Raw genomic sequence first — 26,299 nt, 5'->3', positions numbered from 1 at the left:
ATTCTTCCCTCCCTTCCCCTATCCTCTGTCTTGTTTCTTAAAGTCTACATACGAGTGAGATCATATAATTGTTTTTCTCTCATTGACATATTTCGCTTAGCATAATACCCTTTAGTTCCATCCACATTGTTGCAAATGGCAAGATTATGTTTTTGGGGGTTTTTTGATGGCTGAGTAGAACTCCATTGGGTATACCCCCTGACCCCACCTGGGCATCTTCTTTATCCATTCATCTGTCGATGGACATATGGGCTCTTTCCATTATTTGACTGTTGTGAACATTGCTGCTATAGACATTGGATTTTTAAAAGATTTATTTAGCTGCTGCTACACAGAGTAGACAGTGGAGGGAGCTTGAGTGGAAGTAGAGAAACAGTTGAGAAGCGCTTTTGGTAGGCTGGGTGAGAGATCATTTCAGCCCTTACTAGTGTGGTAGATGTGAAAGTGGGGGGAAGTATTCGAATGCCAAATATATCTTGAAAGTAGTGCTGTTGGAAATTGCTGATGTAAGATTAGAAGGTATCACTGATAATTTCTGTGCCTTGCCTACTGGAGGACTAGTGATGCTGTTTACTGAGACTGAGACTAGGAAAGGAGGAGTTGGAGGCAGGAATCAAGAGATTTTATTTTATTTTATTTATTATTATTACTATTTTTTAAAGATTTTATTTATTTATTTGACAGACAGAGATCACAAGTAGGCAGAGAGGCAGGCAGAGAGAGAGGAAGGGAAGCAGGCTCCCTGCCAAGCAGAAAGCCCGATGTGGGGCTCGATCCCAGGACCCTGGGATCATGACCTGAGTTGAAGGCAGAGGCTTCAACCTACTGAGCCACCCAGGTGCCCCAAATCAAGAGATTTTTTTTTTTTTAAAGACTTTATTTATTTATTTGACAGAGATCACAAGTAGGCAGAGAAGCAGGCAGAGAAGCAGGCAGAGAGAGATAGGAGGAAGCAGGCTCTCTGCCAAGCAGAGAGCCCGATGCGGGGCTCGATCCCAGGACCCTGGGATCATGACCTGAGCCGAAGGCAGAGGCTTTAACCCACTGAGCCACCCAGGCGCCCCAAATCAAGAGATTTTAATAGGAAAAAAAAGATTTAAATATCTCTTAAGTTCAGTATGACTACAGTCAGGTAGATAGTCAAGTGGAGGTTTGGAGTTCAGGGGCGAGGTCAAGACTGGAAGTTTAGTCTGGGATGATAGCAGCTCTGGAGAAAGTAAAAAGGAAAGAGGTAGGGAACTGAGCCCTGGGAACTCTAACATTAGAGGACAAAAGAGAAGGAAGAGGAGTGGTTGGCCCATGGATAAGAAAAAATGTAGGATAGTGACACCTGGGTGGTTCAGTCGGTTAAGTGGCTGCCTTCGGCTAGGGTCATGATCCCAGAGTCCTGGGATTGAGTCCCACATCGGGCTTCTTGCTCAGCGGGGAGCCTGCTTTCTATCTGTCTCTGCCTGGCACTCCTCCGCCTGCTTATACTCTCTCCCTGACAAAAAAATAAATAAAATCTTAAGAAAAAAAAAGAAAAAGAAAAAGAAAAAATGTAGGATAATAATGTCCCAAAACCCAAAAAAAGTTTTATAAGAAGGGGATGTGATTAACTATTACTAAAGAAGAGAGAATGATTAGGATGAGGACTGAGAAATTTAAATTTAAAAATTTTTAAAAAAGATTTTATTTATTTATTTGACAGAGATCACAAGTAGGCAGAGAGGCAGGCAGAGAGGCAGGCAGAGAGAGAGGAAGGGAAGCAGACTCCCTGCTGAGCAGAGAGCCCGATGCGGGACTCGATCCCAGGACCCTGAGATCATGACCTGAGCCGTAGGCAGCGGCTTAACCCACTGAGCCACCCAGACGCCCAGGGTTTGATTATTAGAATTTGTTAGTGACCTTGATGAATCCTTTCATTGGAATGGCAATGACAAAGCCCGAATGATGTGGATTCAGTAAGTAATAACAGATGGAGAAGTAGAGAACATTATTTTAGATGATCCCCATTAATAGGAGCAGGGAGATGGAGTAGTTATAAGAATTAAATAAGAGGTTTTATTTTTAGATGGTATATATTTCACCAGGTTTACGTGTTTATATGCTAATGGAAACACATTAGATATTTGATTATTTGGAAACTAATGGGGAGCAGTGTATGTGATATGTTCATAAGTACACTAAAAGGATATTGAGAAAGACGGACTTCTAACCGTTATGGGGCTATTATCATCAATAAAATAATGAGGGTTGGTCTGGAGGAGCTCAAGCTTTGAGATTCTGTGATTATCCAGTCTGGGCCTCTCTGATACCTTTTGTTCATGCATTACGGCGGTTTTATGGTCATTAGTACCCCTGGAGGCTACAGACAGTTGTTCCCAATGTCACGGTTGCCTCAGTAGCCCAAACAGAGCTGTTCAGTAGCATCAGAATGCAATGTCTAGTACTCCAGACACACCTGTCTGCCAAAGACTACAATTAGCTGCCATGGGTGGAGGGAAAATGGACTCTGTCTCTCCTTGCCTTTCTGAACCTGGTTCCAACATATCTTTCTGGCAGTATCTAAATTTTATCAACCTGATGGCAAAAAACAGTGTAATACAGTTTTCAGGCTTCCATCCCTTGCCATGCAGGGGGAGGAGCAAGAAAGGGGCTGATAATTGCCAGTAGGTAATTCCACAGAGGAGGTATTAGATGAAAATTCTTGGCTTAAATGAGGTTTTTGCCTTATCTTTTGATAAACATTTTCATATTATTTTTTCCTTTCCGTTATGTCAATGAATAGAGAGTTTATTTACCATGTCAGGGGTGCTTGGTGTTCTTTAATCTTGAAGGAATTTTAATGCAGAGAAGATAGTCTTGTTTTAATTTCACAGCCTTTGGACATGAGGTGATCTGTAGTTTAAATGGACGTATTTTTCTCTGCCGTCTTAGGTGCATATGTTTCTGTAATGAGCTTAGGTAATGGTCAGAAATGTGGGACTCTTAGCTGTTACAGAGAAAGGAATGCGAAGGATGAATCTGTATTTGTCAAGGGTTAAAGGGGCTCTTGATCAGAAGGGGAAGGGTCATTCTGCTTATGCTGCTGTCCATACCAACACATGCAAAGAATTGGCGGATTCTCTGTCTTAGCATAGAGAGTTGTAACTGCTCTGCTTAGTCGTTTTTACTCCTCTCATCCCTCTTTTTCCTCCCAGCCGCTGCTTTCAGATGCTTAAGAGGATCCGATAGTCTTGTTAAGATACTCAGTAAATTTGATGAATTGCCCTTTCTTTGAAAGTTCAGTGATCTCCGAGCACCATATCATTGATTTTGTTCATCCCAGTTCATAATTCTACCTCTTTCTAGATTGCAAGTCTGAAAAAGGTAAAAGGGCACATTCATGAAAATACCTTTCAAAATGAAGGCAAAATCAAGACATTTTCAGACTGATAAAAAACAGATAATTTTTCTTTGGAAGATCTGCTCTCTAAGAAATACTAAACATTTTTTAGGGTAAGGGAAATGATAGCAGGAAATGATCCAGATTAGCAGGAAGGAAGAGCACCAGAATGGGCAAATAACTGGTAAAAATAAATGCTCTTTTTTTTTTTTTAAGATTTTATTTATTTACTTGTCAGAGAGAGAGAGAGAGAGAGAGATCACAAGTAGGCAGAGAGGCAGGCAGAGACAGAGGGAGAAGCAGGTTCCCTGTCGAGCAAGGAGCCCGATGTGGGACTCGATCCCAGGACGCTGGGATCATGACCTGAGCCGAAGGCAGCTGCTTAACCAACTGAGCCACCCAGGCCTCCCTAAATGCTCTTTTTATAAAAAGTATTTTTATTTATATGTGTATGTGTTTTTAAATGTCTTTAAAAGATTATTATTATTATTATTATGTTTAAAGATTTTATTTATTCGACAGAGAGAGACACAGCAAGAGAGGGAACACAAGCAGGGGGAGTGGGAGAGGGAGAAGCAGGCTTCCCGCTGAGCAGGGAGCCCGATATGGGGCTTGATTCCCGGACCCTGGGATCATGACCTGAGCTGAAGGCAGACGCTTAACAACTGAGCCACCCAGGCGGCCCTAAAAGATTATTTTTTAATAAAAACTTATAACAGTTTATTATGGGTTTATGGGTTATGTAGAAGTGAAATATGAGAGAATAAGAACACAGGTAAATGAAATTATAAAGTTACATTGTTCAAATAACATTTAAAGGCAGACTGTGGTAATTTAAAGATAATCTGTATAACAAACACTAAAAACTAGCACAAAGAAGTAAAGCTAAAAAAGCCAATATAGGAAATAAAAGTGGAATACCATAAAAATAAGCATTTTAACCAAAAGAAGCGAGGAAAAGACTAAAGAAATAGGATAAATAGAAAATATGTACCAAGATAGTGAACTTATTAACCCCAGCTGTACTAGTAATTACATTAATGGGCTAAATACATTAGTTATAAGGGAGAGATTGTCAAACTAGATTTTTTTTTGAAGATTTTATTTATTTATTTGAGAGAGACACAACAAGAGAGGGAACACGAGCAGATGGAGTGGAAGAGGGAGAAGCAGGCTTCCCACAGAGCAGGGAGCCTCATGCGGGCTTGATCCCAGGACCCTGGGATCGTGACCTGAGCCAAAGGCAGACGCTTAAGGACCGAGCCACCCAGGCGCCCCTCAAACTAGAGTTTTAAAAAACTCTAGTTTTTAAAACTAGTTTCTGGGAAGACCCAGCTATATGCTGTTTACAGGAAGTAACATTTGATTGATTGATTGATTTGAGAGAGAGAGAGAGAGGGCGCACACAAGCGGGGGTGGGCCAGAGGGAGAGACTCTTAGGCAGACTCCCAGCCAAGTGCGGAGCCCCATCTCCGATATGCTCCATCTCCCTACCCTGAGATCATGACCTGAGCCAAAATCAAGAGTCAGACAGTCACATGACTAGGCCACCCAGGCACCCCTATTGGTGAGATCTTTTTAATGACGGCTTAGTCCATAGGTATATTATGGCGTGAAGATCTTTGTGTTTAATTCAGTAAACAATAGGATCTAGTTCCTTTTTTTTTCTTTTTAAAAGATTTTATTTATTTATTTGACAGACAGAGATCACAAGTAGAGCAGCAGGCAGAGAGAGAGGAGGAAGCAGGCTCCCCACTGAGCAGAGAGCCCGATGCAGGGCTCGATCCCAGGACCCTGGGATCATGACCTGAGCTGAAGGCTGAGGCTTTAACCCACTGAGCCACCCAGGCGCCCCAGGATCTAGTTTCATTATGGACTTTTCACACTTAAGGAACTTTTCATTGGGAAAATAACTATTTTAGACAAATACAAGTTGTTACATGTTCAGTAATATTTTTATGACTAGGTAATAAAACTTGCGGTAATTGGACTAAACATTTGGTCTATATTTTCAAACTTTATGAGAAATGCCTTAATGTTTTAATTTCCTTGAGACACGTCTCTCAGCCCAGAGTATAACGAGAAGAGTTCTAATCTCTATGTTGGTGTTTAGTTACGTGAACCTAATATGTCAGAATATTCATGGAAAAAAAAAAAGCATGTGAACACTTTAGTGAGAGTTTAGTAAATGTAAATGTAGAGTGAGTCACTATAGGAAGATCTTCATACAATTTCATTGTATGGCATTAAATTTTTTTTTTTCTTTCAGGGTGCTCTGGAGCAGGGCTCGAATTCTCAGCTCATGGCTGTCCAATACACAGAAACCACTAGTATCAGGTAAGTAAGTGTGAAGGTTCTTGGCCACGGAATTTTATTTTATTTATTTATTTATTAAAAGATTTTATCTTTTTATTTATTTGACAGAGAGGGAGAGACAGTGAGAGCAGGAACACGAGCAGGGGTAGTGGGAGAGGGAGAAGCAGGCTTCCCACTGAGAAGGGAGCCTGGTGTGTGGCTTGATCCCAGGACCCTGGGATCATGACCTGAGCTGAAGGCAGACGCTTAATGACAGCCTGGCCATGAAATTTTAAAATGCCTAGTATTTTAATAAAGTTGAAAAGCACATTTCCCTTTTACCTTAAACTTGTTCTCATCTCTGACTTTACTCTTAGCTCACATAGCATACTGCTTCTGAGCAGTCAGAGTAAACCCAGATAATTTCAAAAGGCTAACTCTCAAATTCCTTAAATACAGATTTCGTTAGAATGCTGTTCAGTCATAATTTTGCTGTAAAATTTAAATAGACATAACTCTTGTCCTCGATTTGTATCTGTTTCGTGAGCCAAGGGGAAGAGAATGTTATTTGAATGTCTGCTCTGTGCCAGATGTCCTGCTGAGTGCTTTCCATGCATTTTAATCTTTGAATCTGTATAATCACTTCTAAAGTTTAGGTATCACAGTCCCTATTTTTATATAGAGAGAAACTGGGCAAGTCACTTATTTTTTCTAAGCCAGAGTCATAGAACCAATAAGTGGCAGAATCACCATTCAGATCTATTTGACTTAAAATGCATTTTTTGGGGTGCCTAGGTGGCTCGGTGGGTTAAAGCCTCTGCCTTCGGCTCAGGTCATAATCCCAGGGTTCTGGGATCGAGCCCCGCATGGGGCTCTCTGCTCGGCAGGGAGCCTGCTTCCTCCTCTTGCTCTCTGCCCGCCTCTCTGCCTACTTGTGATCTTTATCTGTCAAATAAATAAATAAAATCTTTAAAAAAATGCATTTTTCACCACACTGATGCCACTTAAGAGTTTGAAGGATTCTTGAAGGAGTGCTGTGCCTACGGTTGAAATTTATGGACCAAACATAACTAACTAAAAGGAACAGTATCATCATGGGAGGCAATGTAGTGTCATGGTTTAAGATGCTAGCTTTTGAGTTGGCAGAGTGCAAATCATTTCTGCCACTTTGCTGCGTGATTACATAAACACAAGCAGCTTACTTAAAATTTCCTCGTCTACACAACTTGGGCCAGAGTTGATGATTAAATTGCATACTTTATTTAAAGCACTTTACACAGCATTTGGCATGTTCAGAAGCTGGTAATGATGGTGATGTGATATACTGAGGACAGTATCACTAAAGTGGGAGTAAAGAGGGGCACTTGGGTGACTCATTTCTGTTAGCTATCTGCCTTCGGCTCAGGTCATGATCTCGGGGTCCTGGGATCAAGCCCCGCATTGGGCTCCCTGCTCAGTGGGGAGCCTGCTTCTCCCTTTCCCTCTGCCCCTAACCCTCTACTTGTGCTCTGTCTCTCGCTTTCTTTCTTTCAAATAAATAAATAAAATCTTTAAAAAAAAATAAAGTAGAAGAATCTCAGCTTCTGTCTGTGGCTCTGCCATAGACTTAGAGTTCACAATTATTTAGTATTAATTTCACATTTACTGAGCACTAGCTGTGTGCCACACTGTGTACCAGGCACCGAGAATACATACCCACTAAGTCGAAAGCTGTTTGTTTCCTATTAACTGAGAGTTGCTATTAAATGGCAGTAAGCAGCATATCGGTAACCATGAATGTTTAAAATCCTGAGATACTATATTATCTTGTAGAAATAGATAATTCAAATATATATAGTAACCAATAATTCCCTAGTTATCAGAATATTTCATTTGTTTACTATATACATATTTATAAATACTTTTTTTTTTAAGATTTCATTTATTTATTTGACAGACAGAGATCACAAGTAGGCAGAGAGGCAGGCAGGGAGAGGGGGAAGCAGGCTCCCTGCCGAGCAGAGAGCCTGACTCAGGGCCCGATCCCAGGACCCCGGGACCACGACCTGAGCTGAAGGCAGAGGCCTTAAGCCACCGAGCCACCCAGGCGCCCAATACTTTCATTTTTTTTTTTTTTTTTTTAGAGAGATCACAAGTAGAGAGAGAGAGAGAGAGAGAGGAGGAAGCAGGCTCCCCACCTAGCAGAGAGCCCGATGTGGGATTTGATCCCAGGACCCTGAGATCATGACCTGAGCTGAAGGCAGAGGCTTAACCCACTGAGCCACCCAGGCAGCCCAATACTTTCATTTTTTAATGGATATTTTTCTTTTGAGAGAGAGAGAGATCTTGTGAGAGTTGGGTGTGGGAGAGGGAGAGAGAGAATTTCAAGCAGGCTCCACGCTCAGCCTGGAGCACAACATGGGGCGTGATCTCACAACCCTGAGACTATGACCTGAGCCGAAGTCAAGAGTGGTATGCTTAATTGACTGAGCCACCCAGGTGCCCTGCCCCCCTTCTTAAAGTAGGCTCCACACCCATTGTGGGGCTCGAACTCACGACCCTCAGATCAAGACTTGGGCTGAGATCAAGAGCCAGACGCTTAACCGACTAAGCCACCCAGGCACCTAAATACTCGTTTTTTGATGCATCATTGAGTTAGCACATTATTTCTTTACCAGTTAAAAATGTTTTTAATCTCTGCATGTTCCTCTCAGGTTTGCTGTGAACCTAAAACTGCTTTTATAAAGTCTTACACTTGGGTGGCTCAGTCGGTTGAGTGCCTTCGGCTCAGGTGTGGGATCGAGTCCCACATCAGGCTCCTTGCTCACTGGGGAGCCTGCTTCTCCCTCTGTCTGCCGCTCCCCCTGTGGTGCTTGCTCTCTCTCTCTCTGACAAATAAATAAAAATCTTTAAAAAAAAGTCTTTAAAAAGATGTTTTAAATGAATTACTCATGTATTTGATATCTGTGAATCCGTGTGCTCACTAAATGTGTGTCTGCCCCCAAATCAATACTCAGGATCTTCTCATAGTCATTTAGGACTCTGCACGGATGGCCCTGGGGGAGTCTTAATTAACAAGGCAACACTCTGCCTTCCTGTTTTAGCTCTCATACTGGAAACAAGTTTCTTTTTGAGGTCTATTAAGTGCCATATTTTTCTGCTTTTTCTTGGTGATTTCACTATTTAAAATGGCCCTGAAGAGTTGTTCCAGAAGGCTGGTTGTGCAGATGGGGAAAATATACATGTTAGATCAGCTTCATTCAGGCATTAAGTTACTGACCCTGCACTGTTGACTGCGTTCTACGGTAACGAATAAAATGTGTATGTCAAAGGAAGTGTCTTTTTTTTTTTTTTAAAGATTTTATTTATTTATTTGACAGAGAGAAATCACAAGTAAGCAGAGAGGCAGGCAGAGAGAGAGGAGGAAGCAGGCTCCCTGCTGAGCAGAAAGCCCGATGTGGGGCTCGAACCCAGGTCCTGGGATCATGACCTGAGCCGAAGGCAGCGGCTTAACCCACTGAGCCACCCAGGTGCCCCAAAGGAAGTGTCTTTAATAAGAAACAGAAAACAAAGTTATATGTGATCAGCTGACAGAAATGCTGTAACTAGGGGCTTGTAGGAACCTAACCCTGTGTTTCCCTTAGAATGTTTCAGTATTTACTAACTCAGTGTTCACACTGATTTTATAGAACATAGTAACTACCATGAATATTAAGACTCCATTGTGCATTCAGTGGTGCTTAGTTGGCTCAGTCGGTTAAACATCCAACCCTTGATCTCAGCCCAGGCCTTATCTCAAGGTCATGAGTTCAAGCCCCACATTGGCCTCCACCCTGGGCATGGAGCCTACTTAAAAATTAAAAATAAATTAAAAAAAAAAAAAAGAACCGATTGTATACTCAAAATAATGTGGTTAGAAACGGCCTCACAGTGAGCAAGTGGAATTATTTCAAAAAAAATTCTTATGACTCATTTATAATTTTCCTTTTAGATCAGTCTTTTTTTCCTCTTAAAGTTTGATTGAAAACATAGAAGAACATACAAAAAAGAAAACATAGGTTGTCTTTTTGGAGAAAAATGAAACATTATTTCTTTAATTTTCCTTTAACTTCTGAAGGTGTTAGCTTATTATGCTGAATAGTAAGACTGAAAATATTAACTATATTAATATCATTTGAGTATATCTTTTGGGAATATGATGTGGTTGAGGTACAGTAATTTTAGTTAAGATTTTATGAAGGCACTGACATGGTACTTTTTTATGTATTTTTTTAAATTTAAGATTTATTTATTTGAAAGAATGAGAGAGAGAGAGAGAGAGAGAGCATGAGCAGGAGGGAGGGGTAAAGGGAGAGGGAGAAGCAGATCCCTGCTGAGCAGGGAGCCCGACGTGGGGCTCAATCCCAGGATCCTGGATCATGACCTGAGCCAAAGGCAGATGCTTAACCGACTGAGCCACCCAAGCACTCCGACATGGTACTTTTAATATCTATGGCTAGCACTTGTTGAGTGACTCGTAGGAAACAGGAGACCCATGCTAGGTACTTCGTAGATAACATGGATAACATCTCTAACCCCAGTAACAATCCTGCAGGTTTATATGGTTATTCTCATTTTATGGTTGAGGAAATTGATGTTGCTCAGAGGATAAATCCCCCAAGAATACCTACTTGAGGAGTGAGAAATTCAAAGCCGGGTCTGTTTGTTTTCAAATCCTAAATTCTTCCCACCTTTTACACAGCCTTGTAGCAGGTGTGCCTCCCAGATTTGGTGGAGTGGTAAAGAAGAAGTTTCCCTTAGATTTAATTTCTGTCACCAAAAAATTGAAAATTTTTGCCAATGCAGCAATCTGTTTTCTGATACTTTCTGATACTTTCATTATTTTTACATGCTTTGCATTTGAAAATAATGCTTTTCATTATTTTACATGCTTTGCATTTATCCACTTGAGTGGATAAATTCTAGAGCTTTCCATTCGGAAATGAGAGTTTTAGCTATTTAGTGAATTGGACCTTACAAATAACCTGACCTTGGGCTCTTCAGAATGTTAGTATTAAAATTATTGCCAACTGCTGCTAATATTTTGTGTGAGAGAAATTCTTAAAATTCAGACATAGCTGTAGAATGGGGAGTATTTTCGAGAGGTTATGAAATTTGCTAGTTGAAGAAAACTTTGCCCTTTTCTTCCTTCAGCAGGAACTCAGGGAGTGAGCTCCAAGTGTATTACGCGTCACCTAGAAGTTACCAAGACTTCTTTGAGGCCATCCGCAGGAGGGGAGACACGTTCTATGTGGTGTCATTTCGAAGGGTAAGTTCACTCTGAAAGACTAAAGAATTTTTGAGTACCTGCTAGTCGCAGGGCACCGGGCGGCCTCCTGCGGGAGGGAGGGAGAGCTGAGATAGGACGAGGCCTAGCCGCGTCCAGAGAGTGGAACCTGGAGAACGTGCTTGACTGCGCTGTTGGCATTGTGAAGACCAGCATAGAATTGAGGTCAGGCAACGAGTTCATATTTGGAAAATAGAAACGGCATACTGATTTTGATTCATTGTCATTCCTATATCCATCCTGGTTGTTTTTAACAGAAGAAGTAAAAACACGAAAATTTCTTTTTAGGCTTTGGGGTGTTAGTCCCGTTTGGTTACTGAGAAACAGGTTTCCCAGGAGTGGGATTAAGGTGAATCGTGGACTGATCGATATGTTCATGTGGAGTGCTCGGATTCACGTCTCTGAGACTTCCTGTTCTTTTCTCGCTTCTTCATCATTTACTCCTGTTGGTGAAGATGTGTTAGTCAGTTTGTGCAAAAGGAACTGTTTGTTTGAGTACTTGAACGTTACAGATGTTAAATAGAAGCAAGGCGCAGAGCTGTGTGCTTTCTGTGTACTTCTCCTGTAAAATGAAAATATATGTTTCCCAGAGTTGCCATGTGAATGTCTCTGTGAGAGTGCTGTGCGTTCAACCGGGAACACACGAATGAGTTAGAATTCCTTGGAGATTTGTATCCTAGGCTTTTCGTTTCTTTTCTTTTTTTAAGAATGTAGAGGGGACACTGTTAGAAATAAACACATGCTAATTGTAAACAGTTCATTCTCGGATTGTTGTCCCCACTCACTATCTGAAATTCTCAGTTAATGCAGTTCTTTTCCTAACACACACACACACACACACACACACACACACACACACACACACATATGTAGCTCAGGATATTAGGATCAGAGAACTTTGACAGTTGAAGATGAGAGAAATCAGACATGTCCTATATTTTTAGCTGTTAATCAAACACACTTAGAGATTTGGAATACTTTTGTAGTGCCGCCTCATGATTTCCGCCTTTTCCTTCTGTCCAGCTTATTCTCTCAGACATAGTTGGTATTCTGTGCTGTGCCAACCTTGAAGTGCATTTCCAGCAGCAAGGGGGCAGCTGAGAACAGGGTTTCAGCAAGGCTCCGGTTGTACTGGCTTCTGAGAACTAAGTATTTGCCTTAGTGTTGACACAGTCATGTTAAAAGTGGACAGAAAAAACTAAAGTTTAGAAATGAGATCTCGCAGCACTATGAAGAGACCTGATGGGTGTCAAAAAATGAATGTGTTGAAGTATATGTTTATGGGAGCTACCAGAGGAAAGTGTTTCTAACACTCGAATAGCTGAATACTTTTTCTCAGGTTCCAGATAATTTCTCTATTATTTAACCAAAACAGTATATATGGTACATATTGGATGCATCAGTGGTCATGCCATGGGTTGTTGAAGTCCTACGTGGTAATGTTTTTCTAGGGAAGAGAACAATAATCCTAGCTTTAAAGGGATTATATATACAAAGGAAGATGAATGGTATTTTTATTTTAGATATACACATTATATTTCTTGTGTTTATAAGAGCTTTCTCCTTAGTTTGCTGTAAAAAGTGCTGTTGGAAAATTATTGTTTAACTCCCTGTGCCCCCAACTTCTTGATGTTCTAGAAGAAACAGTCTTTCTCATGTTGTGGAAAACTGTTAGGACTATCTGTCACATTCTGTTTGGATTCTTATTTCCTAATTAACTGCTTTATCACATCTTGGTGTTTTATATCAAGGAAAAGTGAGAATGAACCTGAACTTCATTAGGTAACAGGAGTTAGAGACAACATCCTGTTTCATTTCTTCTTGTTTTATTTAACAGCAGGACTAAGGAAGTTAATTTTATCATGATGACTGTAAACTGTGTCATGCGACAGGAATTTGGTTCTTAAATGCCGGATTGTTCTTTTTGTTCTTGCTAAAATGAAAATGAAAGAAGTAATGACCTCATGCTTCGTTTTCGCTTCCATTTTTAAATATAAAATATTCTTCTAACATTTTCATTAAAAAGATGAAGGGCATCATTTCCTGTGCAGAAGGATGCAGGCTTTTTTCTCCCAGTTTGGCTCTTAATTTCATCGACAGAAATTATTATAATTGATACCGTATGATTGCATTTGAATTTAAGAAATACAGAGGTTCTAAAGCCCCAAGGTTTGGCTTCGTATAAACCAGACATAACAGAGCCAGTAAGCAAGCTATATTGTTTTATTTTATAAGTGAATATGTGTTTAATGAAATATTTTACTATCTAAAAAAGTAGACGTAGCCATTGACTATTTAGTATACCATTATTTAATAAACCTACTCTGTCCCAGACTTCTACCTCCTCACACCCCACGTTCCCATGCTCTAATCACCTTACAGTTGAGCTGCTGAAATAATTTTCTCCAAGACTCACTCTTGGATAACTACTGACTTCCTGGTTTAGGCCAGCAGGAAAGAATGCTTATGATCCCAGTAATCCTGTCAGAGGTTCAAACCTTTTCCTGTTCTTTTGATTTTGCTTTAAGTTTTTGTCTCCCAACACAGTAACTCCCTCTACTCCCTTTTATTTAGTTCCAGGTGTTCATAACTTATTTTCTTAGAAGTATTTTGTCTTTTAGTCCTTTTGACTTGTTTTACTATGATTTGGAGCCTAGGTGGTGGAAAATAATGTTTTGTCAAACTTCCAAGTCACTTTGAGTGTGGTATAACTGATAAATTAATAAGAAAAAAATCCAATTAAGTTTAATGTTTATTTTTTCTCCGTGCTTCCATATGATAGTCTGTCTAGGGAGGGAGTAAATTAAAGAATATGATAAAATGAATTCAAAAGCATGGGGCAGAAGCAAATACTAAAGAAGGCTTATGTAAGGTAGGATAAGAAAGTGCTTCCAAAGAGGGGAGGAAAGGTAACATTGAGAAAAAAGCACGAAAATGATATTTACTTTGTCTATAATTCCACTAAACATTGAAATACTACTCTAGATGCCACTCTCTTGTCTTCTGATAACTAGAGAAAGGAATTTCTATCTTCCCGGGAGCAACTCCCCATTAGGAACAGGCTCTCTCTGATTCATGGGGCTGCGAATGTCAGCTCACCGTATTGTCTTCGTTCTTGTTGGAGATGTCCTTTCCAGTGAGATGGAAGTCTGCGTTCTGGAACTCTATGTATTGCTTTTATATTTTCTGTTTGCAATGCCTGTCCCTCAAATAAAAGTCAGACACTTAACATTGTCTTCTCATCTGTTTCAGATACATACATAATATAACACACATAAGGAGAACCTGAGCTCTGGTTGTATGCCTGCTCCGGATATGTTTCTCTCCTCTGCCTCCTGAGTACTTTATGCATTCGGGATATAATACCATGCTCTTTTAGAATATTTTTTGTGTTCTTTGATACAGTACCATATTTGGGTATTTTACCCCTTCTTGGTCTCTTATAAAAAACTTAGTAACGGTATTGTACACATGGCATGGATTCTTAGGATAACCTTAAAGAAGAGGGTCTTATTGTAAAATACATAGGAGCTAAAGAAGCGCAGGAAACTGGCTCAGGAGCCAGATAGTCCCTCTGGGCTTGTGCTTCCTAGACTGGGACGCATACTGGGCCTCATAGAGATTGCAGTGGTGGCTCGTTGTCATTCCTGATCCCACGGCGGCGCCAGTGATCCTGTGTTGGTCTTGTTTACGTGTCGCTCACTGAGGCTTCCCAAAGAAAGGATCTGATTGTGTGTGTGTGTGTGTGTGTGTGTGTACGCCATGGGTGCACACACATATGTATGAATGTATGTGTGTATGTATGTATACTTACATCATCTCTTACGTACAATCTTATATAGATAGCCTGGCTCATGATTCATGGTCCATTCATTTGCGACCAGGGAAATAGGGTTGATTTCAAATGTAGTCCTTGGCTTTGTGAGCCAGCAACTTCGTGCAGAAGGAATAGCCTAGGGCCACTCTTCTGAAAAAATGATTGTGATGGACCCTTAGAGCTTCATAAATTATTTATTACACTCTACAACCTGACTTCTATAAAAAAAAATTCTTATATTGATGCCTAATTGTTTGATTTAAAGGCTTATCTTCTGTTTGTATCCTAACCCTCTTAAAGGCAGGAAGTGTCATAGCTGTTTTATTACCACCCCTGACACTCAGCACAGTGCCAGCCACTCAGTGTTTATCAAATGGCACAATTTTAGATAACGGTTCACTAAAAGAAGTCAGTGATGGAAGTTTGTTGCTTTTCATAATCATTTAAAGGGTACTTTTGCATCTGCTTTGCCTAAAGAGCTGTGAATCTGCTTTACCAATCCAAGGAATAACATAAGCCGTGCTGAATTTTAACGGAAAATTTAGAGATGACCTTTCTCCACTTATGGTTACACTAGCCGGAGCTGCATCAGCTTTGTTCTTGTCTCTGAATCTAAGTTTTGGAGCTGAAGAAGTGACCTGCCTGAAATGATTGACTATGAAATGTTTAACAGCCACGAGGTAGAACTTTGAGGTGCTTACATCCTCATTTTTTTAATGTTTGGCAGAAACATTTTGGAGGGGAGATTGTCGTTAGACCTCATTGCTTTCTTTTTTTTGGAGAAAAGATGATGTCTAGTATCTGTAGATTCCAGCAGCAAGAGCCAGAAACTTGAAACCCTGGACAAAGCATAGGAAAAGCTCTAATTATTGGAAGGCTGGAAGGCTGACTTGCGATGTTATTGGTTCAAAATATTTGCCAAAGACTTATTCTCATGGAAGGCCATAAAAAAGAATTTCACAGAATAACTATGATATTTTCTAAGTGTAATGCCTGGATTAATACCTAGTATATACTTAGAAGAATGGCATGGGTTTGGGTTTTTTGTTTTTTTTTTTTGCTTTTTATTTACTTCTTAGAATTACTGCTTAGTATATGTATACAAAATCCTCAGAGGCAAGAGGAATTTCCTTCGTAATCAAAGGATATTAGTCACTTTATAAAGTCTACTTCAAAAGGATACAGCTCCTTTTGTTTTGGGACTTCCCAACCCAAGCACACACATCAGTCTTGGGAGTTTGGCCATTTTCTTATCTCCACTTTCATTGTCTTTTAGCCAAATTCTTTCTCTAGATGGAAAAAAAAGTGAATAAATGAGTTTGGAAAGATACTTTCAATTACAAAATAGTCTTATCTAGAAGAGAGACTTTAAAAAACCCTTTTAATAGGCCTTTTTCTAATGATTTTTAACTTACCTTGAAATATATCTCATTCAGGCTTGAAGCACATTATAAAAAATAGAGCAGACTTATCTGAGTATCCACTTAACCTAGGTTCACTTAATGATTAAATCAGCAACATTCTCTTTCTCCATTTCCTCTTTCATTTCATTTACACACAAATGCTGACCCCTTCTGTGTATACGACTGTTACAGTTTATAGACCTTTCCTATGCAAGTCTTGTTGGTTCCTTACATATAATTAAGTATTCCTAGTCCTCTTTTTTTTTTTTTAAAGATTTTATTTATTTATTAGAGAGAGAGCTGGAGGAGGGGCAGAGGGAGGAGAAGCAGACTCGCCGTGGAGCAGGGAGCCCAATACAGGGCTCCATCCAGGACCCCGGGATCATGACCTGAGCTGAAGAAAGATGGTCAACCAACTGAGCCGCCCAAGTGTCCCTCCTAGTTCTGTTTTACAGGCAAGAAAATTTGAGGCAAAGAAAGGTTAAGTCGCTTATCTAAGGACAGAATTGTAAGCAGTAGAGCTAGGGCAATCATTAAGGTGTTCTAATTTAATGCATTGATTCTTCTATGCTCTAGTGCTATATTTTAGATTCAGTGCAGAGTATGTAGATAGCATAATTACTCTGTTCCTCTAAAATCAGTCATGTTTCTTTGCCAAATCTGCTTGTCAGTTCTGCTGGAGTTACTGAAAAACAATTCACATTTTTTGTTTGTTGATTACCTGATTATAGAGGAAGTGCTTTATTAGGTTACAACTTTCATAATAGTAGAGGATGACCCAATGGTCCGTCTGCAAGATTCAAGCAAGGAGTCGGATGAATAGGCTTTGATGGTTTCTGGTTTCTTTTTTTTCTTTTTTTTTTTAAAGATTTTATGTATTTATTTGACAGAGCTCACAAGTAGGCAGAGAGGCAGGCAGAGAGAGAGGAGGAAGCAGGCTCCCTGCTGAGCAGAGAGCCCGATGCGGGGCTCAATCCCAGGACCCTGAGATCATGACCTGAGCCGAAGGCAGAGGCTTAACCCACTGAGCCACCCAGGCACCCCGATTTCAGGTTTCTTTTTAAAACAATTGGTGGTGGATGGGGAATCTGTGTGTGTCTTAAAAAGGAAGTCGTTTAGCCAAAATAGACACCCTTGTAATGACTGGTACCCTAGCATGTCTCACAGAGGAGAGTGGCTTTTGTGCGTGTGTAAGTGCATTTTGTTACAGCTTCTGTTTCTGGCTTGCCAGGTCCTTGGGATCAGAAACGTTTGATCTCAGGCTCCTTGTTAAATAGGAGTTACTGCCCTGTGGCTTTAGGGGATCCAGTCATTTGTTCCTTGGCTCTGTAACAGATCGCCAGTGAACAGCAACATTTCTGTTATTTAGACTTCTCCATGCAAACTCTAAAGTAACTTGTTTTATGTCTGAAAAATGATTAGTCGGTAGTCTCTGGAACTAGACTTGCATATAGACTCGCCCTGGACACAGAGAACTTATAATTCACAAATAGTTTAAACTCTTCGAAATTCTCAGGGTGGTGGGCAGATCCGTCTGAGTCAGGATGATTTTCCATCTGTTCATTATTTGTGTGCTCTGTGTAGCCGTCTTTATTTTATAATGTGTTTTTCATGTGCACTTTTTTTTTTTTAAGATTTTATTTATTTATGACAGAGAGAGAGATCACAAGTAGGCAGAGAGGCAGGTGGAGGGGGTGGAAACAGGCTCCCTGCTGAGCAGAGAGCCCCATGTGGGGCTCCGTCCCAGGACCCTGAGACCATGACCCAAGCCAAAGACAGAGGCTTAACTGGTTAAACTGAGTCATCTAGGTGCCCTCAGGTGCACTTCCTAATCTCCCTTCTCAGGTCCCATGCTTTTTCTGGGCAGGGATGAAGTCTCTTTGTTCTGCTTTGTCCTTCTTCAAGGTCTGCTGCGACACATGCCACCGTGCCAAGCAGGTCCTAATAAGTAACTGTTGGCTGCCCATGCCACTGTTTATGTGTGCCCTTTAACCTTATTTTTTAGATCCTACTGTTCAAAAAATTGCTAGAGGTGGAGTTTACAGAAACAAAGGAAGAGACATTTTTCTCAGTGAATGTTTCAAATTACTCATGTAATTCAGATAACAATGAAACTTTTAAAAACATATGGTCTACTTTGATGTAGTTGGAGCCTTACCTGTAGAATAAAGTCATTTCTGAAAGGCTGAAGTTACCCTGAAGAAAGGTGGGATTTAGTAATTGATAGCTTACAGTTTTGAGAGTTTTCTTCTCGTCAAATTTCAGATTTTGTAGTGAGGGAAAAATATTTCCTGAAGGCACAACCTCATCCTAAGAAATAATTTTTTTTTTTTTTTTTTTTAACATCATGGTTCTATGAGGGGGAAAAGTGTTTTTTAAGCAATTTGTTCAGGGTGCCTGGGTGGCTCAGTTGGTTAAGCGGCTGCCTTCAGCTCAGGTCATGATCCCGGGGTCCTGAGATTGATCCCCACATTGGGCTCCCTGCTCAGCAGAGAGCCTGCTTCTCCCTCCTCCTCTGCCTGCTGCTCTGCCTACTTGTGTTCTCTCTCTCTTTCTGTCAGATAAATAAAAATTTAAAAAACAAACAATTTATTCATGCAGATTTTAGAGACCCACATTCCAGCCCTGATTCTGCCACTCATTATTTGCTGCATGACTTTGGAGAAATCGCTTATCTTTTCTGCTTTTTCTTTCCTTATCTGTAGAGTGACAAAGTAGCTTTTCACTTCCCTTCTAGCTGTAGAAACCTACGATATTCTCCTCTCCCTGTGTGTGTGTGTGTGTGTGTGTGTGTGTGAGAGAGAGAGAGAGAGAGAGAGAGAGAGAGAGAGCGCGAGCGCGGGCAAGCGCGAGCACTGTCCTCTTAGAAATCTGTGGTATTTGTTTTTGAAGTTACTAAAATAATTCAGTTTAGTGAAGTTAGTACAGTTTAAGGGTTTTGGAAAACAACTTCCACAAAAAGTCAACTTACAAGGTGGGCCTATAAATTAATGAGTTTGATTTTTTAATAGTTGGTGTTCTTATAATTTTTTAATAATCACTTTCACGGTGCTTATAATATGCCAGTCTTTAATCCTTATAATATCCCTATGAGGTAAATACAGATGTTATCCTCATTTTGCAGGTGGGGAACTTGAGAGGTGCAGCAAGGTTATGTAATTGTCCAGTATGACAGTTTGTAAGTGACAGAGTCAGAATTTAACCAAGAAAGTGTGGCTCTGTGTTTGTGATCGTTTCTCAAATACTGCCTTTTTAGAACTTCTGTGTCCAAAGGTCTTCTCTTTCAAAGTATTCAGTTTGGAATTTAATTCTATGGATCTCTGTGTTCAAAACATGTACTGAGTTGCTTCAGGTTAGTTTTCCAAAGCAAACAAGATCAAAGACAGAGCCCTGTGGAAAACCAAGCCACATGCTACCTGAAGAGATCGTGTAGGAGGAACAGCAGCTAGCAGGGAGACATAGAAGAAGTGATTAGAAATAGAGAAGGAGAATTGGAATAGTACACTGCAGATGAAGTGAAAAGAGTTGACTTATTTTCTTTTAAAACATGGAGGTTGAGGTGGCCAGCAGTCCTGGGCATTACTGAGCTCACTGAGCAGGAGAAATGAGGAAAACTCATTGGTTCTGTATAAACATAGAAGCCATTGGCGATTTGAGATTATAGTTGTGGTAGAACAGATTCAGAGCAGAATCCAGACTAGAGCCAGCTGGGAGACAGTGTGAAGGAAATTAAGTGGTGGGTTTGGTCAACTTGGCCCTGAAGGGAAGGGAGGATGGCCTGGATATAGTTAAAGAGAGGTCAGGGTGCACGAGTACACGTGTGTGGGTGTCTGTGCTTTCAGGATAGGAGAGCTGTAGAGGCAAAATGTACGGCAACTGTGGTTAATTTATGTATATTGAAAGTAAGAAGGAGCATGTATTTTATTCTTGACAGCTGTTTTGAAAGAAAAACTAGTCACTGTTCCTCATCTGTATTAATGTTTTTCTGTTAAAAGCAGAGCGTGGAGAAAGTTGAAGAACAATTCTTATTTATTTGCAGTGGGACTACAAAAAAATAAAAGTATGGAATTAAAACCAGATTTTTAAAAAATAAGGTCATATTTAAAGTATTCCTTGAGACATCAAGTTTTATAAATCTTAAATAAAGGGTGTTTTTTAACAATGGTGAAGAGTTGGGGTGTCTGGGTAGCTTGGTTGGTTAAGCGTCTGCCTTTGGCTTAGGTCAGGATCCCTGGGTCCTGGGATTGAGCCCCACATCAGGCTCCCTGACCAGTGGGGAGTCTCCTTCTCTCTGCCCTTCTGATCCTCTCCCTGCTTGTGCTCTCTCCCTCTCTCTCATAAATAAAATCTTAAAAAAAAAAATGGCGAAAGGTTTTTCAAAATAGAAGTTGATAGAACTCTCTAATTTATACATAGATGGTCTTGGATATTTTGCCTCATATAAAGTCAGAAAACTAACAAAGTGGGGTGTTAAATCATTTTATGTCTAAACAAAATTCGGTGTAAGCCTTTTGATGATGTCACATATCTTAATTATGAAGGAAGCAATTATTATGGTTAGGAAAAGTTGATGATTTATGATCTGACTCAGGATTAAGGTCTGAAACACTCGTGTCATTTCCTCCCCTCCCTCAAATGTGGTGATTTGTTCATTTTGGACTCAGATTTGTTTAAATTTGACACCCTCAGCAAATTTGAACACTGACACTTCGTTGGTTTTTCCTGAAAATCCTAAGGCCAGTAGTAGTGTGGTATTTATTTTAAGGCATTGATGCTCATCTATGAAGAGCCTGTTGCTAGTATGCTTTGGAGGAGTTTTCCGACTCCTATATGGGAGATACTTTGGAAGCCAACAGGTTGGGTGATTGGCTGAGACTAGCATGTGGAGTATGTCTGACTAAGTAATGACGTAATTCTCTGCTTGACGTCCATTTCCTCACCCAGTGCCCTAAGCACCCCAAGGGCACGAATTGTCTTTGTCTGAGTCATCGCTCCATCCCTAGCATCCACTGCGGTCCCAGGCTTATTGTAGATACTCAATAAACGTTGAGTGAATGAACAAACCACCAGACTGGATACCAGTTCCACCAGTTTGACACCATATTCTAAACTGGTTTATATCATCACATAATGTGATAGAGAATGTGTGAGAGACCTCCCGTTTTGACTCTGTCAGGGTTGTCTCTGTCTCCTGGTAAATCTGAATACCAGTCTTTGAAAATTAATGAATTCAGATGCAAAGGCTAGTTACCATTTTGCATGAGAGAAGCAATATATTCAGGCAGATCTTCTCTGTATTTCAGAGTTGAAACAGTGATGTCAGTAGTATGGGTGGAGAAGATCATTTTTCAGTTTGGATGCTAACCAGACTGTGGTGTCATTTTAATCTCTCAAATTAATATGCTGCAGACTGCATAAGCCCCATACTTATGGGGGCCCGTTTATAATGTACACCATGGTGTCCCTAGGAGGGATAGGAAGACGTTAGCATTTTATTCCCTGCAGCGTGTTTATTTTGAATGTGAAGATATTCAAGAAAAGCTTGTCGACTTACATTGTTAAATCTTCCATAGCCTGTACTTTGAATAATTTTAGAATTATTTACATTTTATCACAGTATGCCTAGAAATAAATCTTGAAAATAAAACTAAAATATATTCTACAGAATAAACAGGCCTCTGTTACGCAGTTTAAGTTTTACAGCTGTTTCTCTTCTGATTCTGTTTGTTATTGAATAAGAATGCAATAACTTGTTCTCTTAAGAATGAGTCTGCCTTGGAGGCGGTGTCAGATGTTTACTTTGAAGTCTCTTAGAGAGACTGGTTGCCTTCTCCTATAAAATGTGCTTTGAATTAGCGGCTTTTCAGTATCTATTCTGGTGGAGGTACAAGCAGTGTGAACTAAAGAGAATGATTAATAGTCAAAAAACAGTTCTTCCTTGATTTTGAAATGAAGAAATTCCAACTCAGAGCCGTGCAGGCGGACATTTATGTGGTTAGGTATTTATCCCCTCATTTTCTGTATGTTTGACCCTGACCTTTCCAGTCTTCTATGTTGCCATCAGGCCTTGAGACCCAACTGAGTAATAAGAAAGTGGAGCTCCTTAGATTGATGTAGGTCAGTGTTCCTCAAATTTTTTTGGTTTCATAACTCCTTTGTAGTTTCCAAACCCAAAGAAACTTAGTGAGAAGAGGGGCGTGGTCTTAATATTATAATGGGTCTCTTTAGTATATGGCTAAATAGAATCCAGCTGGATTCTAGTATCTGCTTCCACATTAATCATTTCTTTTTGGTTGAAATCTATGGAGAAAACCTGGCCTCACACAGATAATGTGGTTGGATAAGGAGGGACTCTTTAAAGCCGTTCTAGTAATTGTCCATATTCTTCTTTGATACAATACCATTCAACAAGAGACAGTTTCTTAAAGGTTAGTTGCAGCGCAGAAGCCAAATCTATGAACTTTTAGTTCTCTGATCCATTAAAATCCATTGATTTTTCTTGCACTTTGGATCTTCTACCCGTGTGTGATTTTGTAACATCCCGCATTCCTCGTTTGGAGAATATTGGCTCACTGAGTTACGCAGATCTTCCAGATGTTTACACATTTTATTATTCATTATTTTAAGACCACTACAAATCTTACCAGAAAAGTCTTCAAGTATCCGGAAGCTGTTCAGGTTATGGTAGCCGGTGCAAGTTTTCCAGAAGTCTAGTTTTCGCTTGAAGGTTCAAATTTTACCATCGTCAAAGGATTGTCCGTTGTTTTCCTTCAAGTGGCAGGTTCCCGTAATTCATTTTCCAGTAAATGTCCATCAGATGCCTAAATCTAAAAACCCAGAGTTTGTTTGTCTGACATTCTTTCAGGTAAACTTGCTGTTCCATTAACCAGTGGCTGGTGCAGCTCACAGCTCAGTCCCACGAACGATTCTCCTCCAGCAGCCATTACACTTGGTGACGCAGCAGAAGGGCTTTATGTGTAGTTCCTGTTTTGTCACACAGAATACTAAAAAATCTACTCAGAGGTCAAGATTTAATAAAGTGTACAACTTTCGTTGGTTTTATCAGGGCCGTCCTTCAGTTAGACTTCATTTGTGCGCTTGTGTGAAGGCACCCAAACACGGGGTGACAGATAACACAAGGAGCTCTAATGCAGTTGCGTCCCGCCGTGCTGTAAGGCGCCAGAGTTGCTTCTGCCTCATCAGTGTAAATATCAGTGCAGTTGCTCCCGGATGAATGATGAGATTCAAAAAAGTTATTCAGCCCTAAATATTTTAGTACGGCTTTTCTTTGCTGCCAGGTGTTCCCGTAAAAGATCTTTCTTTTGCTGATTACTTGGAGCTCCTGTCCGATGAATACAAACAAAACATCAAATCTGTAGATTCTTTACTGGTAAAACAAAAGCACAGTTCTGTGGTGGAAATACTAACTTTGTCTTCATACTGGCAGCTAAATCTTTTTTTTTCTTTTTTTTAAAAGATTGTATCTATTTATTTGATAGAGAGAGACTGGGAGAGAGGGAGTACAAGCAGGGGGAGTGGGAGAGGGAGAAGCAGGCTCCCCGCTGAGCAAGGAGCCCGATGAGGGGCTTGATCCCAGGATCCTGGGATCATGACCTGAGCCCAAGGTTGATGCTTAACAACTGAGTCACCCAGGTGCCCCTGGCAGCTAAATATTTAATTTGATGAATTACTGTATGATTGGAGGGTAGCAATGCTGTGATTTCTTTTACTGATTCATCAGCAGGCACTGAGCAAGGTCAGCCATCTAGGATTTTATTAGTTTCTGAGCTACTGTATGTGCCTAACCTAACGTGTAAGAGCTTTCAGTGGTCTTTTCATTTCTAGTATGAAGGGTTTTAACAAATTTTAATTTTATTTTTAAAGAATTCATCACATCTTTGTTTAAAATAATCAGTTTCTTTTTCTTTGAACTCTACATGATTGGTCTTAGAATGACATTGGAACTTTACTGACACCATAGTATTTGAAATGTTCTGTTGCATAAGAGATAATAAATAGGGCGCCTGGGTGGCTCAGTCGGTTAAGCGCCTGCCTTAGCTCAGATCATGATCCTGGGGTCCTGGGATCGAGTTTCTGCAAGGGCCTCCCTGCTTAGTGGGTAGTCTGCTGCTCGCTCTCCCTCTGCCCTTTCCCCGTTCGTGCTTGCGCACGCTCGCTCTCTCTCACAAATAAATAAAATCTTAGAAAATAACAACAACATAAGAGACAATGAATTATTAACACCTATAATACAAGAGAACATATGGTCATTTCTTACTAATAGTTTCAGCCAGTTTCTTTGGAGTGGATTCTGCCTTTCAGGGAGTCAACAGAATTCTCACATGTGTCAGTTTTATCTTTTTCAGAATCTTCAATATAGACAGTACAGTTGTGGGGTAACGAAGCAAGTCTTCTAGCCTCCCATTTTTAAGCCGTTTATTCTACCTTAAATTTGAGAAAAATGTGTTGCAGATATTATAAAATATTAAATGTAAGATTAACAGTTTTAGATAAAATTGTTAAAATTTAAAGGTTTTCAAAAAACTTAAATATTATTGCAAAACAAGACAACAAAATGTACTTTCTTCTTTGTTGTATTTAGATGGTAAGTTGCAGTAGTGAAGTCCATATGTATAACTAAATTACATAATAGTGTGTTTTCAGGACTTTCTCCATTAGTCTACTACTAGATCATAAGGTTTATGTATCTTAAGTTTCACTTTTTAAATTTAAAAAAAAATTTTTTTTAAGATTTTATTTATTTATTTGACAGAGAGAGATCACAAGTAGGCAGAGAGAGAAACAGGCAGAGAGAGAGAGACAGGCTCCCCGCTGAGCAGAGAGCCCGATGCGGGGCTCGATCCCTGGACCCTGAGACCACGACCTGGGCTGAAGGCAGAGGCTTAACCCACTGAGTCACCCAGGCGCCCCAAGATTCACTTTTTTTAAAAAACGATTTTATTTATTAGAAAGAGAGCACGAGCAGGGAAGAGGGGTAGAGGAAGAGGGAGAAGCAGTCTCCCCACTGAGCAGGGAGCCTGATGTGGGACTGGATCTCTTCTAGGATCATGACCCAAGCTGAAGGCAGCTGACCAACTGACTGAGCCACCCCAGCGCCCTTAAGAGTCACTTTTTTTATGTCTCGGGAAGCACCGTTTTCCGGACTATTTAATGAGTATTATGATGATACGCCAGGAGCAAGGCCTCCAATGATAGATAAGACACACGGTCTCTGTGCTCGTGCAACTTCTATTTTAGTTGATGGTGCCGACCAGAAAACAGAAAAAGTAAACAGATAAATGTGTAAAATAATTGACAAATACAAGTTTTATGAAGAAAACACATAGTGGGATCAGAGGATCACAGGGAAGTCTGCTGAAGATCGGACCAGGGCTGCTCTCCTGGGAGGTGATATTTAACTGACATCATAAACTGAAGGGGGATTCCAGGCAGAGAAAAGAGCACATACAGAGAGACAGTAAGGCAGGAAAGAACGTTATTTGAGGTACTGAAAGAAAACCAATGTGGCAGAAGTCTTCGTGAATGCAGTGGAGGTGGGCTGAGTAATGATAATGAGGTTGGAGAGATTGGAAGGCCCCAGATCATGCAAGTACTTGGGAGCTGTGGTAAGGAGTTTGGGTTTTATTCTGAGGGCCAGTGAAGGGATGTAAGTAACTGAGTGACATGAAGATTCAGTTTGTAGGGAGGGTGAGTGTAATTGTTGTCTCAACAGTAGATTAGAAGGGGACATGATAGAAACACAAAGACCAATTAGAAGGCTTTTTCAGTAGTCCAGGAAGTATAATGGCAGTGGTGAGATGAACAGGTTCTAAATATATTTTGCAGATAGATTCGGTGGGAATTGGAGATGTATCCAGTATGTTCAGATTTCTGGCTTGAGTGACCGAGTACATAGTGGTACCATTTACTGAGATGGAAGGTTTTGGGATACAGCGGGGTAATATGTTTGGTATGAATTCTGAGTGTTCTTTTTGGACATGTTTAAGTTTGAAATGTCTTTGAGAAATTTTAAGGGAATATGTCACATTGGCTCTGTGAATTTAGGACCCGGTGAGAAAAGTCTGAGCTAGGAAAGTGAATTTAGCAATTGA

General features: G+C 40.3%; 1 protein-coding gene across 1 annotated transcript in view; it reads left to right on the top strand.

Annotated features, from left to right (window-relative positions):
- The window catches only part of ATF6 (activating transcription factor 6), a 224,609-nt gene that overhangs the window by 96,086 nt on the left and 102,224 nt on the right, over positions 1 to 26,299 (top strand). The window contains exons 14-15 of the mRNA XM_047704064.1: positions 5,637 to 5,704; positions 10,835 to 10,949. Coding sequence (XP_047560020.1) covers positions 5,637 to 5,704; positions 10,835 to 10,949 — 183 coding nt within the window. The remainder of the gene's footprint in view (positions 1 to 5,636; positions 5,705 to 10,834; positions 10,950 to 26,299) is intronic.

Source organism: Lutra lutra, chromosome 15, assembly GCF_902655055.1.
Source record: "Lutra lutra chromosome 15, mLutLut1.2, whole genome shotgun sequence".
Lineage (NCBI taxonomy): Eukaryota > Metazoa > Chordata > Mammalia > Carnivora > Mustelidae > Lutra > Lutra lutra.
Note: the sequence above shows the minus strand (reverse complement) of the source record. Positions and strands in the feature narration are given on the sequence as shown.